Consider the following 25,823-nt stretch of genomic DNA (forward strand, 5'->3'; position numbering starts at 1 on the left):
CTAAGCTGGTGAAAAACTAACCCAGAAATAAAGTACATAGTTTTTTTCCAGCTTAGAGAGCTGAACTGACTCAGCGAAAGATCAGGTAAGAGCCAGAGCTGGTAGGACCAAACAGCTGAGAATGGGGGACAAGCAAGCATGACTCCTTTTTGAGAGCAGTTGCACTCCAAAAGGAATGCGACAGATACAAAATGACTAGGTATAAAGTATATGCTACAATTTTCAATTCATTCCAGCTCATAATACAAGAATAACGACATGTAATGACTGAAAGCAAAAAACTTTAAAATCTCTTTAAGAATATTTCCTTTCACAAGGCACAACTAACTTGTGACACTTAATGTCACAGGATGAAAAGTGAAATCAAGCACTTAGCAAGATTTAAAAGGAAAAGATCAGAGTTGATATAGGGAGCAAGAGCAGCCAATCAGAATAGACAATACTTTCAAAAAACCCAAGAGTTATGCACAATCAAAAATATCTCCCATTTCAGAGCTAAAGATGACCTCTAACTAAAGAGGTTTAGAAGATATTTCCGAAGGGTAGGTTAACCTATAACTGTTTGCTATAGGATCCCTGAATTTTCTTCAGAACAGCTGATGCAGACTGCTGACAGAGTCAGAAACAGAACTAGTCATCTCTCTGGGAGACAGACTACAGATGGGTTCCAAACCTGAGATGGTCTTTGCACTTTTCTGAATCCTGACTTCTCCATCTCTTCCGAAGTACCAATTGCCAGAATTAAATACCGTCTCTATATAAGGCATTGGTGAGGCCGTTCTCAAAGACAGACAACCACCACTTTGTAGGCGTTCTAGGTATTGCCCTGCTCATTACACCGATAATTAAATTAGCCTTCAGAGGAATAACCTCCTGCTGAATTTATGACTAGCTAGTCATACTCCTGGGTCTCTGAGACATTTTGAAAGAGCAGCGCTCTTCTAGTTTTGGAGTGGCCTCCCTTGATGTATACCTCTCCGCCTCGGAGGTGTTCAAATACACAAATCATTCTCAGCTTCTTCTGCCCTTCTGCACTGGTGCCATCTTGCCCTAGAAACACGCCTCCCTATCTTTCCCCAGATTGCCTGCCTTAGGTGCATTCTCACCTGCTGATTACCAGGAGAATAGGGGGTTTCCCGCCTGGAATTTCCTGTCCCAGACTCGCCTGCAGGAGCCTGAAAGACAAAAGACAAAGCTAGATAGTTACTGTATAGCAGCAACTCCCATGCACCTCCCTTAGCAGTGAGACCAGCAGACAAGAGAGAGCACTGACATCCAGACTGAGGCCAGCTATAGGCCACCTCGCAGCAAGGGAGCAGAATTAGCATTGGGCCCAACAGCAACTGTCATATGGCAGAAACTTGCAAAAATCACTAGAAACAGCAAGAGAATTACATTAATTAGAAATAAGATCATACCCAAATGCCTTGCAAGGCCAACTGAATCATGTTAAAGCCTTCTGCCTCGCAAGACATCCCTGGGAATCCTTTCCCCCTAGCTTCTCTTTAGCCTTTGACAGAATGGGCCATAGCGTAGACAAACCTCCTGTTGTACGGACATTGAGCACCAAAAGCCATTCCTAACTGAAAGGAGACAAGATTCATCCCCAACCACATCCATTGTCTTTGGAGTAGCCTAGAATATAGGAAAGACAGGGATCTCATCCACAGGACCCTGTGATCACCAGCACTCACACTCAGAGGCAGCCTACAGCCAGCCTCAACAGCTACAAGAGAGCAGAGTCCAGCTAATTATATACAGTCTGACCACAGGATTAAGGAGCATGATTTAAAAAGTAATTTAGATGCCTAAAGATGGAAAAAGGTCATTTTGGATTTACAGAACTGTTTAAGCAAATCTAAGGTTCCAGGATCATTAATACCATATCCATGCACTAGTGAATCATCCAGCCATGTTAATTTGATTGAGGTCAGCCTTGGGCACTTGCATTTCTACTGACCAAGCCAGAAGATGCGACCTGAAGTTTATACTGGAGAACAGAAAATATATTTTATTTTCTATATATAACCCTATTTTTATATAACCCTTCTTAGCATTGGAATGACAGAGAATGTGTCAGTCTCAGCTGATCTACTTCCACACCACCACTGCAGAGGTTGTTCTTGCTCACCCTGCTTCTGGCTACAGGTATCAGCCCTTCCCTTGTGCCAGCACATGCAGCTTTGCAATCCACCAAGGAGAGAGCTGTTCTGCAGAGAACTAATCCTACCAAGAAAATACTGTTTTTTCAGGGATATCAGCTCCCTAATCCAGCTGACACATGACTGCTCCAGTTCTGGTGTCAGCACACAGAAAGGAGAACATGTAGACAGGGGAGTCAATCCCTTTTGATGGTAATGTGGAACTAGGTTGGCCTAAGATAAATATGACACCCACCTCTGGACTGACGATACCTGACCTGGCATAAAGTCTGCCTTCAAAAAGGACCAGCGCTTTTTAACTACTGCTTTTTTGGTCTATTACCAGGAACTTTAAAACTGGATTTCTGTAATGTCCAAACAACAGCCTTTGCATTTAAGCTATTGAGAGGTTACAGATATTCCACTATATGCCCCTCTCAATCCTTAGATGCCCACACATCTGTGAAAAATAAATTCTCACCAAGGAACTAGGCTACAGGCTAAGAGAACTACAGCTGGGTGAGATTATTTCTGAGTGGGTGGGAGGGGGTTTGTTTGTTTGTTTGGGGTTGTTTTGGTTCTCTTGCTTTTCAGAGCTCCCAAAAGGCTGAGAAAAATGGAATAAGGGGAGTGGTGTGGTGCTAATCTGGAACATGAGATTTTGGGGTCTAGTCTTTGCTCTACTAAAAGTTTGCTATGCAACACTTCGAAAGTTAAATACAGACAGATTTTCCAGAGTGAAAAGCAAAATTCTCCCTTGAAATCTGAAAGTCTAGAAATGCTGAAATTTTTCACTTTGAAGAACAGCATGTCCCTGAGCTGTAGATGAACTTTATCAGCTGCACTGCCTCTTAGTTTTCAGAAGTCTAAAGATGGCTTTGTTTGTTCAAGCCCTGATCCATAAGTGTGATACCATCACCGTTCTTCTACAAGCCCTGCCAACTCCCTGCTCTCGCAGCCACAGCAGACAAGAAACACCACTGCTCCCAGTCTGACTCCTGCCCACCCAGAGAGGTGCTGGGGGAGTTGTGGGGGGGAAGAGCTGCTCCCCACCACACACATCACTGCCTTCCCTCCAAGAGGGGCTTAGCAGCATGCACGCTCGGCAATAACTGCGAGTACATTAGTGGCTGGAGGACAACTCGCTGACAGTCACTGACTGACAGCCTCTCCACACAACACTCCAGAAACACGTCATTGCTGTATGTTAAGCAGGACCGGTCCCTGCACAAGCCTCGTGCTGCCGGGAGCCCGGGCTCCAGTGCATGCGCGTTGGTTTAGTAGAATGCAGGTGGCTTTAACTGCGTGATTGCATGCTACACACAGCGTGCTGCGGGACTGCTTGCCTTGGAGTAAAGGTTGGTCTTCAGCACTCCCCCCCTGCCATAGCCCAGGGGCGGGCCCCCCAGACAAGCCTTGCCTGCTGCTTTCCCCTTTCGGTTAGCCACCACAAAGGGGTTTTCACTGAAGAGGATCGGCTGAGAGTCGACCATACACTCTTGCTCTGGCGTCTCTGGCATCTGGTCCTGGGACAGGGGGCAAACTGTGGGATCCTGCTCGTCTAGCAGGGGCTTTTCTGCCCCACTTGTGCACTTGTCGGGTGATGCGGGGTCCTGGGGAAGGCCAGTCACACTTCTGATGATCAGGCCTGCAGCTGTTTCTGGGTCTGAATCCCGGCTATCCTGTGCCACTGGCAGAGACAGCATAGCGCAGTCGCCCTCCATTCTGGAGCTGGCCCTATTACACTGAACAAGCTGAGAGGAAAACAAAAGGATCGGAACAGATCAGAGAGAAAACAAAAGGATCAGAACACAGAGAGAACAAAGTAAAGGAGAGGAGGGAGAAAATACAGAGCAGTTGCTAATACCACCAACGATGAAGGCTAGGGAAAAGAAAAAGTCCAGCATTGATGCCCACCCTGCCATCCCTTCCCTCTCTTCTACTCCATCACCAAGTCTGCTGGTGATCCTGAATGCTGCTTCCAAGAGGGGATCTTGCTGTCTGCATGCAACACATACACCAGCTACTCCACATGCACTTGCATACTTCCAGCTCTCACACACATTCCAGCCTGCACTTCCAGCAGCTCACCAGTAACATTGCAACCCCCTAGCAAAAGCGATTGCCAAAACCAGCACAGGCACAGATCCTCTCTCATCTCATCGCAGCAGATCCTCAATGCAATTCCATCACAAGGCCAGTCATCGTCTGTCTCACCGCAGCATACTTCAAACATAGCTCCACTACTTCCACACAGAAAATGCCTCTCGCCTTGCCCCAATGCACTTCCACACAGTTCTACCGTATCACCCTATCATTAGCCCCATCCAGGTCCACCACCCCTGCATGAGCCAGTATGCTTTTATGGCCCCACTTCATCGTAATACACACCAACAGCAAGTAACAGAGAGCTAAATAATAGCTAACAGGGAGCGCAGATCCTTCTGAGCACTCTTATTGAAGCAGAACCGAAACAGAGCTCCAGTTCCGCCTAGGCTGAACTGTACCCATCCAAGGTGAAGCACTGACCTTTCCTCTTTTAATACTACAGAAGAGCGTCTGTTACCCCAGCCAAAGCCTTCTTCAGGGAAGCAGAAATAATCAGAGAACAGTGTTCCAGTCTTCTTCCATCCAGCTGCCTGCTAGGGAGCAGAAAGACCCTTCCTGCTCAGAGCACATTCTCCAACTCCCATGTCATGTCAGCACTCACAGAAATAGCTCTCAAGGGCTGGGTGGGCTGATGACTACAATGGCAGCTGAGAGGCTCAGGAATTTCTGAGGCCCTCCCTCAACCTGTCAACCCCAACCCAACCTAAAGCAGCAGTTGGCAGAACCCTGGACCATATCACATTTCTTCAGACAGTGAAGTCTGTACTACTCTTAGAAATTTTGCTAATGTAGTTAAGTCACTTCACAATGTTTAAAAAAAAAAAAACCCTTCCAAAAGAGAAAGAATGAAAAAAAAATCCCTTCCTTTTCCTGAGTGCCATAAACTGCACTAGCAGGAGTTCTAATGCACAGGAAGTTACACCGGCCAAAAAGTACTTTTAGGAACATTGTCTGTCTCGGGAAAGGAGGAGGGGATGCTACAGTAAAAACTACCAGCAATCCACCTCCCCAGAGCGGGTTTGCTGATCCTGCAGCCAAGCCGCTCTGACACTACTGCCATTCCTGCTATTTTCCCTTGCCAAGCAGAAGAGCACAAATACCAACCAACCACGATTCCACACGAGTCCTGACATCAACACCAGCTACTTTGCTCACGCAACAGGGAAAAAGGAAACGATACATCTAGGGCACTGTGGAGATGGGTATTCCGCCAGGTTTGCGCGAAGTCTGATAGACCATGAGGAGCCTCAAAACCCTATTCTGTTCAGAGCAAAAACTGAGCTTCATCCATCCCTCACTTTAATCTCCAGCACTACTGCTGTAGCAGCGTATTCTAGTGCTGGAGGCCCTGCTTCCTCCACTTCACAGTCGGCTATTTTTATCAGACAAGCAGCAATTTCTATTTCGGGTAAGTGGAAATTTTGGCAATGTAGTGTGCTTTTTTCAGCCTTGTCTCTGCCACTCCCCAGTCCAGGAGAGAGAACAATCATTTTTTCCCCTGCATCCTCCATGGCAAATACAGGACAAATGCATTTGCAATTCTGATCCATCACTTAGATTTGTTTCAGCTCTTATTCTGGGGAAAATTTTAAATCTAATGAATAAATGTAGAAAAATAATCAACAGCTGGAAATTACAGAGAAATAGATTCAGACTAGAAAGTACAGACTGTTAATTAACTAGCCACAGTGACACTTTACTGAGAGATGTAAAGTCTTCTCCATTACTTACAGTCCAGAAAGCAAAAAAAAAGACTTCAAATGCTTTGCAATGGCTAGATGCAGTTATTCCTGGGTAAGGTTTTCAAGCCTGTGCTACACAGAAAATAGAGAGATTACAATGGCCCCTCTATTACTACGATGGGATTATCCAGAAATTCTTGTGAAGCGGGTACTCCACAGGCATCAAGTTACTGAGAAGCTGGCACAGAAGCAGAGCGTCAGTGAGAAGAGCATCCTTATGAAGCTTTCTATTGAAAATTTGCAGCTGGAGTTTTAAACGTATGCAAACGCAAAAGGCATGTATCCCAGTAAGCCTTTGTAAACCTTGCTCGCAAAAGGATCAATACACAGCAATACAGAATAATGCAAGCTAAATTTAAACATTTTGCCCCTTCTTTAGGCATGATTCTTGGGGAACCCTCATTGGAAATTCTACCTGCAATCTATAGCAGCGTCATGACAGAGGGCTGCACCTTCTGCTGTTCAACAACGTGAAGAACAGCAAGCACTGAAAGGGAACGCAGGGCCTTTCTCCCCCACTGCCCCAAAAGCACCTGAACCCTTTCGCCACAGTGAATCCAGACTGCTAGGAACGGACACTCCAGATGGCACTGGCCACGCTTCCCGTCATGGCACTGCATTAGAGTCCATTCTTCTTAAATATGCTGTCAGATAAAAGACCACTCCAGGCCCAGCTGGGAGTCTATGTAGATGATGTTGGCTTTCCTTGGCATTGAGAGTTAGAGGCTGAACTATCATTTATACAGCAACTGAAATATACGGACACTGCTTAGAGAAGGAAGTAGTTGGTGAGAAAGTCACATTTGAGACGGGAAGAAATAGAAAAATACTGTGGGAAGAGGGCAATAACATTAGTCATCTTAATCAAAGCAGACTGTCTGGAAATAGGCAATCTGATAATTGAATGACATGCTTTTCTGCTGGCCAAATTGATCCCAGTTTGAGCCTTCCAGCTGGCCAAATGGACTAGGTGTAGCTCTGGAAGGAAAGCAAAAACCTTGTCATCCTTGAAGCCCATATCTCTTTCTGCATATTCACAGTCTAAACAGACATATTTTTCAAATAGAGCAATGACAGGGCTGGGCAAAGGACAGCTGGAGGAAGATGAACACAGACACTATTTGGCCCTTCCCTTGCAATGCGACATTAATAGATGCCACCCAACGACCTCAGCATTCCAGCGTGTGCAGCCCCACATTCCAGTCCCAGGCATTCCCAGGCCGACACGAGACCCACTAAAGCAGAAGTTCCCAAATGCTGCTTTGGAGGACATGGGTTGTTCAGCAAACAGGCAGCTGCTTACATGGGGCTGGCTCTCCCCTTGTTTCCTGCTAATAAGTTACATTAACAGATGCTAAAAATACATTAAACCTTTCCCTGATAATTTCTTCTGTGTGAATGGCCATCAGCTATTCTGTGTAAATACCCAGAAGATAAAAAAACAGAAGCTGGAGCGTATGGAGAGGAACAAAATGAGACAAAACTGGAGGCAAAGTAGAGCTCTAATAAGAGTGAAAACAGAAAAGCAAGAGGGCCTGAGGTCAGCGAGGGAATAGAACAGGAGGGAAGGCCTGTCTGGAAGGAATGAGATGGAGACAGTAAAGGCAAAAGAAATATTCCTGAAACAATGGAACGGGAATGCAGAAAATGTCAGGTCTAGCAGTAGTGGAGGAACAAAGGGTAACTTAACCTCTGATGATGTTAGCAAAGGGGTGGTCTTGCTGCAGTGGCAAGACAGGAATGGAGGCAAAGACTGAGGACATGTGCGTGAAGGAGCAGGCAGAATCCCAGTGCAATAGATACGATGCAAATGCAGGGAAGACAAAACAATACCAAAGGAAAAAAAGATGGAGAAGTGAGGTGAGACTTTGAGCAATACAGAATCACAGAATCACAGAATGGTTGAGGTTGGAAGGGACCTCTGGAGATCAGCTAGTCCAACCCCCACCGCTCAAGCAGGGTCACCTAGAGCATGTTGCACAGGATTGTGTCCAGGCGGGTTTTGAATATCTCCAGAGAAGGAGACTCCACAACCTCTCTGCGCAACCTGTTCCAGTGCTCTGTCACCCTCACAGTGAAAAAGTTTTTCCTCATATTCAGATGGAACTTCCTGCGTTTAGGACAGGCATCACTTGCTAATGTGTGAAATTTGGATTCTGCCTTTGCTGAGCTGTTGTTATGTATCAGGGTCTGAAATGCAGAAGGTCAGAGGGGCAGGAGTACCCAGCCTGTATCTAGGCTATGTTGTGATATGCAATCACTGCCGCTTTGCCTTTTGCAGTCCTAGATGGACCTGTGACTTTCCTTTAATTCTTGGCATCAGTGCCTTGCTTCCCCGCTCCTTTCTAAATGCCACCCTGCAATGAATCCACAACTAAACTCTGTGAATAACATTACCATCTTCCATGTCATGACCAATCTTCCCCTCCCTCCTCTGGAGCTTTCAGTGGTTGCTTCCTTCCAGTCTCCCACAATGGCCTGTTCATACATATCCCGCTCTCCTGTTGGGCTGCTCTTCCCGCCTTGTTCTGAGATACCTTCTTCTCCTTGTCTCAGCAGCTACAGAGACCACTTCCCCTTCCAAAACAGAAAGCAACCTGGCTCTCCGCTCTCCTCATTTTCTCATTCTAATCTGATTTTATGCTGTGGCTACCTTATATTTCAGAGTGCGAAAGTCTACCGTAGTTCTGCCTCCCAGTTTTCCTCTGCAGAGCTCACTGTCATCTCTCACATCAGGGCCACAAGTAGAGGGCAGGTAAGGGAGTGACCACAGCTTCCCCACGCAGGGACCCACACCTCGATGGCCCCTCACTTACAGTGCGATTGACTCTCTGCAAGCCACTGCTGGGCAAAGCAGCCAGGGTCCGATAGTCCAGTCTCAAAGGTTCACTCGCGATATTCTGGAGAGGGGCAAGGGGGGAAGCAAAAACAAACAAACAAGCAAAACAAAACAAAAAAACACCAGGAAGAGATCAGGCCAGAAGTCGACTGAAGAGAGCAATTAAAAGGAAACCACCCCCGGGACGATAGGCCTAGTAACAACCAAGGCCTTATCTCCAGACAAACTCTGCAGGAAATTTCCATTGCTGGGAAATGAACCCAGAAGTGTTCCAAACACTACCATAGGAAAACATGACAGACATCGGGCTTCAGAAATACTACAGAGCATATGCCACTCTGGGCCTGGTAAATACACACTGGTGCACAAATCCCCACCATTCCTCCTGTCCCCAGTATGCCTCCATCCAGTTCCTTATAGGAAGAGAAATGAACATTACATCTATAGCAGCTTTCTCCAAATAATATCCAGAAAGACTTTCAGTCTGGATTTGAAGACCTTGAAAGAGAGAATCTACAATTCCCCCATGGTATCTCTTCCCATCCTTAAATCACACTTATTATTCTATTTTCTTTGATTTGATTTCCCATTTGAATTTGTCTGGCTTTCAATTTCTAGCCACTGTTTTTCACCATTCCTTCCAAAATCACATAAAAGATTCCTTCATTTCTGATATCTTCCCTTGTACCTTAAAGTCAATTTTTTATTTTGGAGGGGGAATGGGGGGGCAAGTTAAGGGGAAAGAGCACTTTTAGAGAGTTCTTCAGCCTTTAAGCCCCATTGACTTTTCTGTGACTCTCCAGTCCTCCCACCATGCTCCTCACCTCTGCCTCTTCCTCAAGTTGCTGCGTGGCTGCCTCCCGTTCCCTACGCATCCACTCCTTCCATGAGAACAGGACAGAGTCAGAGCAGCATCCAAGCAGCGCAGGCAAAGAGAGATGGAAAGAGGTCAGCACCATGCTGGGCAATAATTCCAGAGGGGAGGACATAGGAGCATAAACAGGGTTGGCACCAGGAAAGGGTGAGCAGAAACCCAACACATGAGCAAAAGTGGAGCAGGAATTCTGCACAGCATAAGCTAAGTTATTGCTAGCAAAAGAGACTGGAACAGACACCCCATGCAATACAAGCTAAGGTGTCACCAAGTGATGGAAGAGGGCATGTGCCTCTAACATCCTTAACAGGGCCAATCCTGGGGAGAAGGGAGCTAAAGTCCTCCACATAGCACAAGGTGAGCCATCGCCAAGGGAAAGGAGAAGATTGCTTATGGCTAAAAGAGACATCTTGACAGAGTACAGATTGGAGAGGCTGGAAGGGAATGGAAAAACAAATCTACATAGCACAGGCCTGGCTGTCACTAAGGAAAAAGATCTCAAAAATCACATGCTCATTAATAGCATCACAACCAAAAATTCTATAGAGAGACAGAAATTGTAAAAGCATAAGGCAGGGCTTGAAACCAGCTGGTCAGTTCCCAATCATTCAGCACAGCACAGGAATATCATGGAGGAGTGACCAGTGACTAATCTCACAAGCACTTTCCCCCCAGCTGCAGGCTTTTTTCAAGCTTCATGAGGAAGGTAATAATGTCTGTTACTTATCTTAAAGAATGATCTCTCTGCATTTATACTTTTGTTACTTTTTGCCCTGAATCTATGTTGCAGAGAGAGGGCTGTGCACAAGCGAAGCATCACTCTTCTCTTCTATTGCATATTCCAACCCTCCTGACTGCTCCCCCTCGAGCAGCAGCACCCAGATGGTCCAGAAGTCCCAACACTGGAAGGATGGGAGGTGGAAGGCATTTAAGAAATACAGAGGAAGCTAACTGAAAATACTAATAATCACCTAGCCCTTCTCTTCAAAGGCTTCTGTGCATAACTATTAACAAATAATCAGTGCCCCACATCACACCCTCGCTCTCCAGACGACAACGAGCGACATGGAGTCATAACGCTCTGGGGAATCACAAAACCCAAAGGGATATTTCAGCTAAAGTCTATGCTGAAGTTGGTTATGCACATTTTGGACAAGTATTGTCTGTAAAACAAATGTTCAAGCTGACAGTAATCTTGCACATGATCCTTCTTTGAAGCTCTTAAGTTGAAGGGAGACAAGAGGGCCAACCAGCCCAGACTGGGCTGAGCAACGTTCAAAGTCCATCACTGAAAATGGCTGAGCAAGGTTTTGGATTAAGATTAGAAAAAAACCTACAGATACAGAGCCAGGATAGAAAAATGCACAGTGAATCAGTACATGAAGATTTGGAGTTACTAACATTGTTACTAGAACCTGAACCAACAGAGTGTCAAACTTTAGAGATGTATGCAGAGACTGCAACAGTGGTATTTGAAAACTTCTGAAGGACTCTTGTGCAAAACTGAACTTAAAACACAAATGTATCAGAGGACCAAATATAGTGACGTAGCAACAGTGTTAGTGAGGATCAGGCACCGAGGTGGGAACTTCCTATTACATCATCATGGCTATCATACATTGTCATTGGTATAAATTTAGATTTAACCTTCAAAAGCAGTATTAGAGAGAGAATCCCAGTTTCAAAGTCACATTAAAAGGCAGCTGCAGAAAACTGCATCTTTACTCTTTGGTCTCAGACCATGGACAGGGAAACAACAGAGGAGTCTGGAGCCCCCACTGCCTCCCCCTTCTAGTGCCCTAATGGCAGGGGCACCAAAAACAACAAAAAGTCTTTTAAGGCACAGGCAATTCTGGAGGGGAGTCTTGGTCTCTGCTGATCACCAGGCTACAGGCATAATTCTCAGCTTTTCAGAGGCTGAGACAAACAAAATTCTATTTATAGTAAGCCACACTATGGTGAGAGAAAACACAGTATATGAGAATACAGACCTTATAACAAGTTCTTAAATACACTTCATCATAACATCAGAATGTTTTTTAAGAATCCATCAGATTTAAAACATCCAAGAAAGATGAAAGACATTACTATGCATTGTTCAGCTTCTAGAAAGAACAATGATATTTGTTACAAGATGCTTACCATTATTTTTAAATATTGCTGATGGCTGAATGCTTAATGGCTGGTTATGGCTAAGGTTTTTCTTTTAATTAGCCATTTTAATAATATTTCAAGTTCAAGTTTTCCATAAAGAGCTGCCATAATACCATCAAAATTTTTTACAATGAGATATGGCCAAGACAATTTCCCAATCTATAAAAGTTCTTCTTTTCCTTTTGTCAAAGTCTTTATGGTATTTTTAAGCAATCTTAGCATCAATTATGGAAAAGCCTTTGCCTACCTAAGACTGAACTAATCCAACTAGCTCAGACAGAGCAGCATGGTTTTGGGAAAGGACTTGCTCTTGGTTTGTCCAGAAGTTTTAGAAATGCTGACAATGACTCATACTATCTGTAGACTATTAGAAATCCTTATGAAAATCCACATGCTACTAACTTAAAACTGGTAGGAATATCCTTTGCTGCAACAGTAACACAACAAAACCAGGCTTTCTCTGAAATCACAACAAACCACTCTCAGTTCCTTTCTGGGCAAGGAACAAGACATATTATAGAAAAAACCTAAACCTGATCTAATTTGGCTCTGCTTTGAGCAGAGCTGAACCAAATGACCTGCAGGTGTTCCTTCCAACCTAAATTATTCTACAATTCTATAAGGTCATTCCACTGGAAGACTTCCCATCTAAGTATAGATCTCAAACACCATCAGAACACCTTGCAGGTAATTGGGACAGAAAACCCTGTCCTACACATACTGATATTAATCTGACTAAGCTGTAGGCCAGTCAAGAAAGAGTAAAGATTCCAAAGGGAGTCCATAACACACTGAACCCGTTTTGTGTCTCTACCCCAGTCTTTTGTAAAGTTGTGTTCTCGCACAGCCCATCGCAGCCATGCACAGAAAGCAGAGTGGGACTGTCTAAGTACATATGATTTTTTAAAAAATGATCACACATGCCACATGCCTGAAAGGCCATAAGGCCATTTTCTTGTTCGTTGCCTTGTCCTCTTACAGTCTGTGCCACTGTCCATTCAAAACCTTGGTTCTTTGCCAAAATAAGTAACACCTTAAGCGTTAACTAAATTAGAAAGCTCGTCTCCATCCAGAATTGCCAACACAACTGCACTCTTGTGGGGTAGCAAATGTAGAAAGTCAGGTCAAGTCTATTCAGTTGAGGGAATACAGCTACAGAAAGAACTTAGAGAAATTTTAGGTGGATCTAAACTGGAAACCTGAAGAAACGTCTGCAAAATATATCCATACTTATCTACCAGGAGAAAAGAATCACAATTCACAGTACTGAAGAACTCAACTCTCCCTCACCATCCAGAAAGATCCAACTGTGAATAAATTACATTTTTAAGAGGGGTAGCTAGAAAACCCAAGTCCTTGAGGAGCTTGACTTTGCTTGACTTTTTTGTGAAAGACTGGGATAACGGGCAGTAATACAAAAAACCCAGCAGACCAGAAAAATGGTCATGCAAACTAAGGAGCACAGACTTGTGATTATCAGGGCCCCTTCTTCAAATTCAGGGCAACTTTGAGCTGTGTGTTCTCATCTTTGCTCATAAACGCTCCATCAGGTCATGGAGTGCTGTCTGGGGAGAATGAATTAAACATGGGACTTCCAAGCTAACAGGTCATTTTTCTCAAAGTTGCAGCTTTGAGAAAAACTTGGTTAGAAAGTAGAAGTAGGTAACAACAAAGAACTCCATAAGTAACAGAAGAGTACCACCAAAGTGGTACAGAAGAAAGTATGGCTAAGTCAAAAAGCATCCAGAATAACTGAGAGATGTACTATGGAGAGAGAAGGCCCCAAGCTCCCCCCATGGCAATAACATTTTGGTTGAAGTAATTCTGTGGCATTTCCTTTAGAGCTCACAGCCTCGGCAGAACTGCTGTCAAGAACAGACTCCCCTACATGAAAAATCTCTCACCACTTTCTCCATTTCTTCTCTCTCCCACTGAGTTGCTTCTCTCACCATTTCCATCTCCTAGGAGAGACCAAAGTTAGAGCCACTTCACCCAGTGCTCTCTCCCCCCATGGAGCACCTACAACCTCATGAAAATTTCAGTCACGTCCTAGCGCACTCCAAATGAAAGAGCGATGACCTACTGATCCCATAAGAAAAAGGAAGTCCACTATCAGGACAGACTGACCTACCCATTATATTGCAGATTACATGCCAAGGGATTCCCCCACTAGGGAATTTCAGAGACTTTTTCCACTCCACACCATTCTCCCGGTTGTAGCTAGAATACTCACCTTCTGTAGGATCTCCAGTTCTTCAGGGCTTAAATCCCGATCAATAGACGAGATACTCTCTAGGCTATTCTTGCGCCCAATACCAGCAGCAAAAGGGTTTGCAATAATTCCTGGAGACATCTACAAAGCAAAAAGACAGCAAAACATGGCAGAAGCACATGGTATGCCATACAATAGATTCCAGATCCTGGGCTTCCAGACACAGAGTATCAAGATGATTCTAGGTGAGTCAGAACTGCATCACAACTTGAAACCTTTTTTCCACTGCCAGTTACACAAAGAACTTGAGAGCTATGAAAGATGAATTTAAATTGACACATGTACATAAAGGGGATAAGATGACCAGGGACTGGATACATATTATAATGGAGAATCAAAAAAGCTTACTTTCTAAGCCCTGAAAAAAAGCAAGCTGAGAAGGCACAGGATTTCTGCCTGTAAGTGTACTAAGGGGAAAGGTAAACACCAAGTAGCAAAATAAATAAATAATAAAAATAATTAAAAAAACCTTCAAATACAACATTGGTAAAGAACAAATGGGCATAAAATGGCCAGGAGAAAATGACTTTGAAAACTAGGTTTCTAACCAGAGCAGTGATATTGTAAAACAGTTCTATAATCAGCAGTGAGATGATCTACAGAGCCTTGAGAGACTATTCCATTTATCAACTGACAACAAGCTCCAGTTCATACAGCAGGAGACCAGATTTTAGAATCTGGGACTTAAAAAAAAAAAAAAAAAAAAAATCTATACCAAAAGGTTGGAAAATCCAGCAATTTTCTATGAGGAAAGAGGTGGGATCCTTGTGGTACTGGTTCCTAGGACGGCACAGGCCTCTGTGCCCACCTTTAAGCTCTCACCTCAATGGCAGCTGCAGCCTTGGGATCAAAGCCATCACACACAAGCACAAGGAGAGCGTCACCCACACTTCGGAGTATCTGTACTGCTTCTGTATGCGTCATTCCCAGCAAACTCTGATGATTCACCTCTAGGATCCGCATTCCCACCTTCAGACGACCATCCCGGGCAGCAGCCCCAGAGGAGCTCACCTGTAATGAACAGCGTGAATCAAGAGTTTGTCTAAGGAGTTAAGAAGAGAGAGTATGGGGACCACTAGGAAGGAGGGATGAGAAGTGAAAACATACCAAGGAAGCAGGGAGGAAAGACAGAGGCTACGTGACAGGGAAGGGTTTGGAAGTACTTATATACTTAGGGAGAGGGGGAAAAAAGGAAGAATGTGTGAAGTTTAGCAGAGGAAACAGGTGTAGAAGAAATTGCTTACAGGAGAGAAAAGGAATACGCATTTGAAATGTGTTGCCCCAAGGAAAGAAACTGCTGCTGGTTTGTCAGGGAGGCAGGTAAGTAAGAAAGAAAGCTCACACATCTATGACTTGTTTTCAGAGGAAGGAAAGTGTAATAATTGTTGTTGGGGAAAAGAGAGGGAGAGAGAGAGAAAGAAGTGTGCAACTTTTTCACAGAAGGAAAAAAACCACAAGCACGAGTATGTAATTTTTGTAGATAAAGACAGATGCTGCAAAAAGACTTCTCATTGTCTTCACGGTAGATACAGACATGACAAATTACACGTGTGTCATTTTCCCCTCCTATTTTTCACAGAAATCGTATGTGGAACTCCTATTCTCCTTCCTCAACAAGTCACAAGAACTCATACTTGCCTCACGTATACAAGCTATCACTAGGGGAAGCAACTACATGCAACACATTGATAAGGCACGTGAAAGTCAGATTTTGTCTTAAAGAGCGCAAGCATCCATATGTTTGAGGAGAGTATGAGAGTGCATGCCTTGTCACCAGAACAAAAGAAGTAAACGTAAAGGTTTTATTCATTTTTCTCTTCAGGACAGAGAAAAGAGACTGCAGGATTCACAGAAAAAAAGAAAAAAGAAAACAGCACATGCAAATATGAGATTTGTTATAGGAAAAAATATGCAAGCTGGAGAAGTGAGAAGCAACAGAACAACACAGAGTTAGAAGAAGGTACTATCAGGAACCAGACAGAAACACAGGAAACAATTTGAAGGGCCTTGGGGAAAGGAACAGAATCACCAAAGGGCATTACTTTTGTAATGGAAAACCAAAAAGCCTGGAACAAAATGGAACATACGCACACTGTCAGCTGGACCAAATGAACACCTTGGTACGCTGGGTATACAGACACAACTGGCTGGGAACACCAGAGAGAAATGAATGGTTTCAGTTCAAACGCCCAGTCTTAAAGCTGGAGAACCAACCAGCCTTAATAAAGAAAACTATGACCAGTGCTACACAAGGGCTTTGCAGAAGGACATAAACGTCAGGGATCTTGAGCAAAGCCTGTAAATCTATGACAAGAGAATAAGTAAAGCACAAGGGCTTGTGAGATGGGTTGCTGGATGGGGCAAAATGCACAGACATGTTTGACTGGTTGTCAAGGTGGGAAGGAGGAGAGTGCAATGGCACAGGTATCATCATCAGAAAGAAAGGATAACTGCACGCTGTATATTATTGGGAGCAGTGAAAATAAAAAAACCCCACAAGCATGAGTGTTTTGCTGGTTTATGAGATTTGTTTTGGACAAAAAATACCACCAGATATAATATACATTTAACAAAGTACCTATAAAAAGAGGAGAAGAAAATGCTGCATGCAATTTCTCATAGGTCTGGGGGGAGGGAAAGTAGCCATGCATGCCTATGCATAATTTTCTCAAGGCTGTAAAGGAAAACAAGTAAATGTGTGTGGGGGTGCATGTGCATGCACAAAAGTGGTCACATGCAGCTGAATGGAAAAAGACCAAGTACTCACAATTTCTTTTCCAGGGAGAGCAAGTGCACAAGTGTGACAGTAGAACACCCAGAAATAATGGGAGGAGGTGAAGTTAATGTAGCAAAGTGTCCTTAATGCCAGCTGTCATCTGTACTAGTCATATGTCACTGGGGGCCTCTGAGCTATCTCCACTGAGACAGATTATGAACTTCAAATTATAGATATAATTAATACTTCTCATGGTATTCAACTTGTAACACTTCATCAAGAAGGTTTTAAAAAGTAAGAGCCAGATTAAAATGTGATAACTAATGTACCCAGCAGAAATGCAAATTCAGAAAGACTAAGTGGAAAGAAGGCGGTAATCAGACACGCAAAGAATATCAAGGAGAAAAAGCAGAGCTCTGTCTCTTTGTTACAGGAGGTATTCCAAGGCAAAATAAAAGAATCAGGAAACACACAATCATAAGGGTCAGGCAAGAGAGATCAAGCTGAAATGACACAGTCAGAAGGAGAGCAGAAATGTTCAGTGCTTTGGCTCTATGCAAGCTAAAGCAATTATTAAAATGAAAAAATAAGATTAAAAAAAAAAAAAGGCAAACCAACCCTGCAATAGGGCTAAATTATCAGCCTTCCAAAAACCTAGATGCTGAAACACTGAAGGAGACAAAAACAAACCTAATCATTAAAAATGATTCTGGATTACAATAATCTTAGGTTTTCTTTTACCACTATTACAAAATACTGCAGTTGAATATGCAACTACTGCTTTGATAGAGTATACTTACTCTTTTAGCTTTAAAAATCAGATAAAGAAGTGATATCGAAGTAATAACAAAAGTTGAGTATTCCATTTCTTTGAAAGTAGCAAGTTATTATAGAGGATTAACTGGCAGTCATGGAGGGTCCACCATCCAGCAAAGATTAAGATCTCTAAAGCTGTGCAGCATTTCCACCCTACCATAACACAGCTAGACAGGGAACCAGTGACGTTAACATGAACGCCCACAGAGTCCCCTTCTGGTCAACAGCAAGAGATGTGAAAGGATTTTGACCCAAAGATTAAACCTCTGATCACAATGCTTTCTTGCTAACAAGAAAGAAAATGCAATACTTTTTGGTGGGAGTATAAGCATATATACTAATATATTGTTGAAAAGAAAACGTGTCACTTCTTCGGGAAAAGCGACATCGCAAAAGAGTATGCACGCAAGCAGTCACTTACTAAGGAAAGGAGCAGAATTACACACGTGGTACAAGGCCCAGGAGGAAAGGTGAGGAATGCATAATGCTTCCAATGAGAGGAGGAAAGACCATGCATGACTGAGTAGGCAGAAAGGTCACAAGCACTTGGGGGAAGCAACAGGAATGGAGAGGAAAATGAAGGAGTGTGGGTTCGTTTCATGGAAAAAGCGCAAGAGAAGAAATGCAAAGCAAAATAGAGGCAAATATAGGAAATGAAGGAAGAAATCTTGCAGCTGTTGTAGAGAAGGAAATATGAAAGGATACCCATGCATATGCTTCAGTGGATGGACACAACTCTGGGAAAACTGGTATATCCAGTGAAAAGTGAAGACAGCATAGGGAACAAATTCCCACAGGGATCACTTTTCTCTCTAGCAGTCCTTGCATGCAATTAAGTTGCAGATTTCAGGGCCGGGTACCTTAGAAATGAAGATGCCTTCATCAGTGGGATCAAAGGGATTTCCAGCATGACCTTTTGCTCCACCCCGGATGCTGATGCCCAGCTTTTCTCCTGGAGCCTTTTCAATGCATATTTCCTGTGGACACAGAAAAGGTCTTCTTGTTTCTGGGTTAAGTTCAGCTTGGAATTGTTGAGGAAAAAATACTTCTAATAGCTGACCATATTCTAAATACCCTGAAAGGGACCTGATTTGTACCTTTCACTTATTTGGCACAATTTGTTCTTTTTCACAGAATCACAGAATGGTTGAGGTTGGAAGGGACCTCTGGAGATCAGCTAGTCCAACCCCCCTGCTCAAGCAGGGTCACCTCGAGCACATTGCACAGGATTGCGTCCAGGCGGGTTTTGAATATCTCCAGAAAAGGAGACTCCACAACCTCTCTGCGCAACCTGTTCCAGTGTGCTCTCACCCTCACAGTGAAAAAGTTTTTTCTCATGTTCAGATGAAACTTCCTGTCTTTCAGTTGGTGCCTGTTGCCTCGCGTCCTGTCGCTGGGCACCACTCAAAAGAGCCTGGCTCCATCCTCTTGGCACCCTCCCTTCAGATATTTGTAAACATTAATAAGATCCCCTCTGTCTTCTCTAGACTAAACAGGCCCAGCTCTCTCAGCCTTTCCTCAGAAGAGAGATGCTCCAGTCCCCCCATCATCTTTGCAGCCCTTCGCTGCACTTGCTCCAGTAGTGCCACATCCCTCTTGTACTGTGCAGCCCAGAACTGGACACTCCAGATGTGGCCTCACCAGGGCTGAGGAGAGGGGGAGAATCACCTCCCTCCACCTGCTGGCAACACTCTTCCTGATGCACCCCAGCAGACCATTGGCCTTCTTGGCCACAAGGACACATTGCTGCCTCATGCTTAACTTGGTGTCCACCAGCACTCCCAGGTCCTTCTCCGCAGAGCTGCTTTCCAGCAGGTCAGCCCCCAACCTGTACTGGTGACTGGGGTTATTCCTCCCCAGGTGCAGGACCCTGCACTTGCCTTTCTTCAACTTCAGGAGGTTCCTCTCTGCCCACCTCTCCAGCCTGGCCAGGTCTCTCTGAATGGCAGCACAGCCCTCTGGTGTATCCGCCACTCCTCCCAGTTTTGCATCATCAGCAAACTTGCTGAGGGTGCACTCTGTCCCTTCATCCAGGTCATTGATGAAGAGGTGGAACAAGACTGCACCCGCTACTGACCCCTGGGGGACACCGCTAGCTACAGGCCTCCAACTAGACTCTGCCCCGCTGAGCACAACCCTCTGAGCTCTGCCATCCAGCCACTTCTCTAGCCACCTCACTGGCCACTCTTCTAGCCCACACTTCCTGAGCTTGCCTAGGAGGATGTTATGGGAGACAGTGTCAAAAGCCTTGCTGAAGTCAAGGGAGACAACATCCACTGCTCTCCCCTCAACCAGCCAGCCACTCATTCCATCAGAGAAGGCTATCAGGTTGGTTAAGCATGAGTTCCCCTTGGGGAAGCCATGCTGACTACTCCTGATCACCACCTTTTCCTCCACATGCTTGGAGATGGCCTCCAGGATGACCTGCTCCATCACCTTTCCAGGGATGCAGGTGAGCCTGATTGGCCTGTAGTTGCCTGGGTCCTCCTTCTTGCCCTTTTTGAAGACTGGGCTGACATTGGCTTTCTTCCAGTCTTCAGGCACCTCTCCTCTTCTCCATGACCTTTCAAAGATGAGGCAGAGTGGCTTAGCAATAACATCCGCCAGCTCCCTCAGCACTCCTGGGTGCATCCCATCGGGGCCCATGGATTTGTGGGTGCCAAGTTTGCTTAAATCATCTCTAACCCCATCCTCCTCAACCAAGGGAAAGTCTTCCATTCCCCACGCTTTCTCTCTTGCCTCCAGGGTCTGCCATTCCTCACGGCTGGCCTGAGCAAGAAAGATGGCAAGCAAAGGCGGCTTTCAGCAACTCTGCCTTCTCTGCATCCTTCCTCACCAGGGCACCCGCCCCATCCAGCAGCGCGCCCACATTTTCCCTAGTCTTCCTTTTGCTACTCATGTATTTGAAGAAGCCCTTCTTGTTGCCCTTGACATCTCTCATCACATTTAATTCCAAATGGCCCTTGGCCTTCCTCGGCGCATCCCTGCATACTCTGACAACGTTCCTATAGTCCTCCCAAGTGGCCCCTCCGCCTTTCCACATTCCGTATACTTCCTTCTTCTGGTTGAGTTTTGCCAGGAGCTCCTTGCTCATCCATGCAGGTCTCCTGCCTCCTTTGCTTCACTTCCTACTCAGAGGGATGCTCCCACCTTGAGCTTGGAGGAAGTGATGCTTGAATATTAACCAACTCTCTCGCACCCCCCTTCCTTCTAGGGCCCTGTGACGGTGTGCTCCTTCCCCCCCACTGATGTGCTCTCTCCCCCTCAACCTGACCTCCCTGTAAACAGCACGTATGTAGGGGCTGGTTGAGCATGCGCCAACTAAGGCCCCTCTAGTATGCAAATATGACTAGGAGTCAATCATCTCCCCCCCAGAAATAGGGGGCAGCCCAGAGCCCATTGAGCTCTCCTGCTTCGCAGCGGGCTGCACTGCAGAACCTCCCCTTGAGCAGGGACGCCTCTCAAGGTTACTCCTCGAGGTTGAGAGATTCCTTACCCGCAAAAGATCCTCAATAAGTGATTAATAGCATGCTGAACTTTTGTGAACTTCGGGAAACTTTCCTGAGTTATATCTCTGACTAATTGCGCACACAATCCCTTAGACATAAACTGTTGACCAAGTCTGAGACTAGGATCGGATCCAGCTGCACCTAGGCTCCTCTCCGAAGGAGTTTAGAAAGCAAGGGGGTCCAGTCTGAACCTAGTGACTCAACGGGAGGGTTTCCTTCGCACACACTCCTTTAGATATGAACCGTTGACCAAGTCTGGGACTAGGACTGGATCCAGACGAACCTAGGCTCCTCTCCGAAGGAGTTTAGAAAGCAAGGAGGTCCAGTCTGAACCTAGTGACTCAATGGGAGGGTTTCCTTCACACACACTCCTTTAGATATGAACCGTTGACCAAGTCTGGGACTAGGACTGGATCCAGACGAACCTAGGCTCCTCTCCGAAGGAGTTTAGAAAGCAAGGGGGTCCAGTCTGAACCTCGTGACTCAATGGGAGGGTCTCCATTGCACACGCATCTGACCCTGTCCTTCACACAGTAAATAACTGAGTGAACCTTGCCAATCGAACCTCATTAAATCGTTCTTATTTACGATTGAACTTTGTTAAGTCGCTGTCTTACTGCAATAAACGTAGTGCTGCTTCCCTCTTAGGAGTGAGGTGCATCACTCCTTTTGCCACAGGCCCTAACCCATGCGATTCCTCCAAGTAGCTCCCTGAAGAGGACAAAGTTTGCTCTCCCGAAGTCAACGGTTGCGATCCTACTCAGTGCCCTGCCTCCTCCTCGCAGCACCCGGAATTCCACCATCTCATGGGCGCTGCAGCCAAGGCTGCCCCCAACCTTCACATCTTCAACCAGCCCTCCTTTGTTTGGTAGTACGAGGTCCAGCAGCACACCTCTCCTTGGTGCCTCCTCCAACACCTGTGTCAAGAAGTTGTCATCAACGCTCTGCAGGAAACCATGCCCCATGCATGCCTGCACTTCCCTGCCGCAATGGACAGACGCAAGCCTCTCCCATCCAGCACCGCTCACAGCACTGCCCTCACCCCTTCACAGTCACCCAGACGCCACACCCTAAATGCCCTTGCTCGCCTGCCACACGCCCCGTCTCACACTCCCACTCCACCTCTGCCTCTCACAACGCTCACCACCTCTCCCAAACCTCCACAGCCCTTGCAAGGGCACCCGCATCAATGACTGCCCTGCGACACACAAAGACCACCCTGGCAATGGGCTGCCGGCAGCAAAGGCGACCCCAAGCAGTGGCCAGCACCGCCTTCTCGCCAGAAGCACGCACTACGGCTTGCTAACACAGAACCAGGCCTACGGACAACAACGGCCTTCTCTGGCAATCACCCTTCCTCCCCTTCCTCCATTGCCACCCCCACGCACCGCCACACGACCGCAGAAGACAAAACACGCAGCCTCCTTTCGCACAACTGACACCTTGCACCCAACACACACGGCAACCCACCACCGTAGCCAACCTGACCACAAAGGCAAGGACTAAAGAAGGCAGGCAACACGATCGCAGGGGCAGGGCCGCATGGCCAACACTCCTGGCAATGCCATGCCAGCCTCCCTGCTGGCAGACAAAATCGGGGGCCCTCCTCACAACGCACACCCAAACCACACCACACAACTGCCACACGCTCACCTCACTGACGACACCCGGCCTCTCCTACACTTTGGCAACTACGTCCGCCCGCCCGCCCGCCCGCCCGCCCTGACACGCACCTGCCACCAAAATCCTACGGCCTTAATAGGCTCCCTTGAAAGGGACCGCTGCCCCATAATGGGCACCTCCGAAACACCAGGAAATGAAAAGGCAGCGTTGCGGCAAGGAAACCAACCCACGCTTCATTACTTGCGAGGGTTTGCGCCTTCAAGAGCACCTGCATCCAAAAGGCCGTCATGCGCAAAGGCCGTCCCATCGCCTCCGGCGCTCCGCCACCAGCATAAAAGCCCAGGCAACGCAGCACTCCCTCACACACTTCTCCTCCCGCCTTCTCCTCCTCCACGAACAAGGTGAGTCGCAACCTCCGGACCCTTCTTCGCCCAACTCCTTTCTCCCCTCACACACACTGCCCGGCACATACTCCCTCCTATGCCCTACTCTCCCTTCCCTCGCTCGCCTCCTTCTCACCCAAGGGCCAAGCTGCTGCAAGCTCTCGCAGACAGACAGCCTGCCCTTTCCCTCACCTTCCTCGTGGGCTACGCGCTCGCACACAAGCTGCCCTCTGCCTCTGACACACCAACTCCCTCACTGCCTCCTTCCTCTTCGACACCCTCTCACTCGGCCCACACCTCTCACCTCCACCTCTGCCCGCACGCAGCGACAGCACACGAGCCGTCGCGCTACTGCGCACAGCCCCTCCGCCACCTGCCCCACGCACCGAGCAGACAAACCTGCACCCTCTGCACGGGCAACCCTCGGCACGCACCTGCAGCACCCCTTCCGCATCCCAACACCCCTGCTCCACACACACACAGCACAGGCCCCCCACTCCCTTCGCCTCCTCACACGCGTCTCCTCACACTTTCTCAACACCCCCTCTTCCAGGACCCTCTCCACAACACAGACATGGCCTGCTACGACCTCTGCAGCCCCTGCGGACCCACCCCGCTGGCTAACAGCTGCAGCGAGCCCTGCGTCAGGCAGTGCGAGCACTCCCGCATTGCCATCCAGCCTCCCACCCTTCTCGTCACCCTGCCCGGACCCATCCTCACCTCCTTCCCCCAGAACACCGCCCTCGGATCCACCACTGCAGCTGCCTTGGGGAACGCTCTTGCTGCTCAGGGAGTGCCCATCTCCTCCGGACGCTTCACCTTCGGCGACCTTAGCTGCTTCCCCTGCGGGAGAGGCTGCAACCCCTGCTAAGGCACCTCCCCACCACCACCAACAACACCCTGCAACGCTCCGGACCCACTGAGCACGTGCCTCCGTGACACCGGCAACACAGGGGCTCACCAGCCACGCCTCTGCCTCTCCAGCAAGACACCAAGCAAGCAAGCGGGCAAGGCGCACAGCCTCACCTCTTGCAGACACGCACAAGGCACCTCCTGCTCTTCTCCCACTTCCTTCCTGGCATCGCCCCTTCTCCTGCTTCCACCGCTCTCCCGCAAATGCACGTGCTCCCAAGGCTAAGCCCGCGACGGACCGCCTACGAGATACTTCCCCCACGCCCCATGAAGACCTCTGTGCTCTGCCAGTATCCGCTGCGCACAGCCAGGCCGCACTGGTGCTCCTCCTACTTCCACCTCACACCGCCTCCCGGACACTTTCCCATCCTTCCTCTCACTCTTTTCCAGCAATAAACGTCTGCTGCATCCCACATGGAGACGCCTCCTCTGCCTTTCTTCTCACAAGGCTCTTCCAGTCTCTCCACACACAAACACAGGGCTCTCGAGGACAGCGGGGTGCCCGCGTGGCTGCCTGCGTGCCTGGCAGACAAGGGGCCTGCCCTCTACCCCCTTCAAGATGGCCACAGCAAGCCCGTCCCAACACAAGCACACCCATGCGCACACACAGCCTGCCAGCGGCCACCAGACACCTGCCCCACCAGCGCCAGCACCTCTCCCTAGAAAAAAATCACCAACAGCCATGCTGGCCTCCACGGTCCCTTCCAGCGCACGACACAACACCCTCCCTTCACCAAACAAGGCCTTGCACACACTAAGGCCCCTCCGCCCAGGGCTCTCACGCAACCCCACCCTGCCTCCACACACTCCACCAACTCTCCGCCTCACCACCACTTTCGAGCCCTCACAAGCAACACTCCCACACAAGCCCAAGGAAACGCTGCACAGTAGGGAAGACAAACAAAGAGCCAATACAATCACAGAATCATAGAATGGTTGATGTTGGAAGGGACCTCTGGAGATCAGCCAGTCCAAACCCCCTGCTCAAGAAGGGTCACCTCGAGCACATTGTACAGGATCGCGTCCAGGCGGGTTTTGAATATCTCCAGAAAAGGAGACTCCACAACCTCTCTGCGCAACCTGTTCCAGTGCGCTCTCACCCTCACAGTGAAAAAGTATTTCCTCATGTTCAGATGGAACTTCCTGTGTTTCGGTTGGTGCCCGTTGCCTCGTGTCCTGTCACTCGGCACCACTCAAAAGATTCTGGCTCCATCCTCTTGACACCCTCCCTTCAGATATTTGTACACATTAATAAGATCCCCTCTGTCTTCTCTAGACTAAACAGACCCAGCTCTCTCAGCCTTTCCTCAGAAGAGAGATGCTCCAGTCCCCCCATCATCTTTGTAGCCCTTCGCTGCACTTGCTCCAGTAGTGCCACATCTCTCTTGTACTGGGCAGCCCAGAACTGGACACACTGCTCCAGATGTGGCCTCACCAGCGCTGAGGAGAGGGGGAGAATCACCTCCCTCCACCTGCTGGCGACACTCTTCCTGATGCACCCCAGCAGACCATTGGCCTTCTTGGCCACAAGGCCACATTGCTGCCTCATGCTTCACTTGGTGTCCACCAGCGCTCCCAGATCCTTCTCCGCAGAGCTGCTTTCCAGCAGGGCAACCCACAACCTGTCCTGGTGCATGCCGTTACTCCTCCCTAGGTGCAGGACCCTGCACTTGCCTTTCTTCAGCTTCAGGAGGTTCCTCTCCGCCCACCTCTCCAGCCTGGCCAGGTCTCTC

The 25,823-nt window shown here is 47.4% G+C and overlaps 1 protein-coding gene across 3 annotated transcripts in view; it reads right to left on the reverse strand.

Annotated features, from left to right (window-relative positions):
• The window catches only part of SCRIB (scribble planar cell polarity protein), a 158,918-nt gene that overhangs the window by 61,944 nt on the left and 71,151 nt on the right, over window positions 1–25,823 (reverse strand). For all 3 annotated transcript variants that reach the window (XM_067290034.1, XM_067290035.1, XM_067290033.1), the window contains 7 exons: window positions 18,524–18,640; window positions 14,954–15,142; window positions 14,093–14,212; window positions 13,764–13,820; window positions 9,656–9,712; window positions 8,809–8,892; window positions 1,107–1,175 (listed from right to left, as the gene is read on the reverse strand). In XM_067290034.1, coding sequence (XP_067146135.1) covers window positions 1,107–1,175; window positions 8,809–8,892; window positions 9,656–9,712; window positions 13,764–13,820; window positions 14,093–14,212; window positions 14,954–15,142; window positions 18,524–18,640 — 693 coding nt within the window. The remainder of the gene's footprint in view (window positions 1–1,106; window positions 1,176–8,808; window positions 8,893–9,655; window positions 9,713–13,763; window positions 13,821–14,092; window positions 14,213–14,953; window positions 15,143–18,523; window positions 18,641–25,823) is intronic.

The sequence above is a fragment of the Apteryx mantelli genome, chromosome 2 (assembly GCF_036417845.1).
Source record: "Apteryx mantelli isolate bAptMan1 chromosome 2, bAptMan1.hap1, whole genome shotgun sequence".
Classification (NCBI taxonomy): Eukaryota; Metazoa; Chordata; class Aves; order Apterygiformes; family Apterygidae; genus Apteryx; species Apteryx mantelli.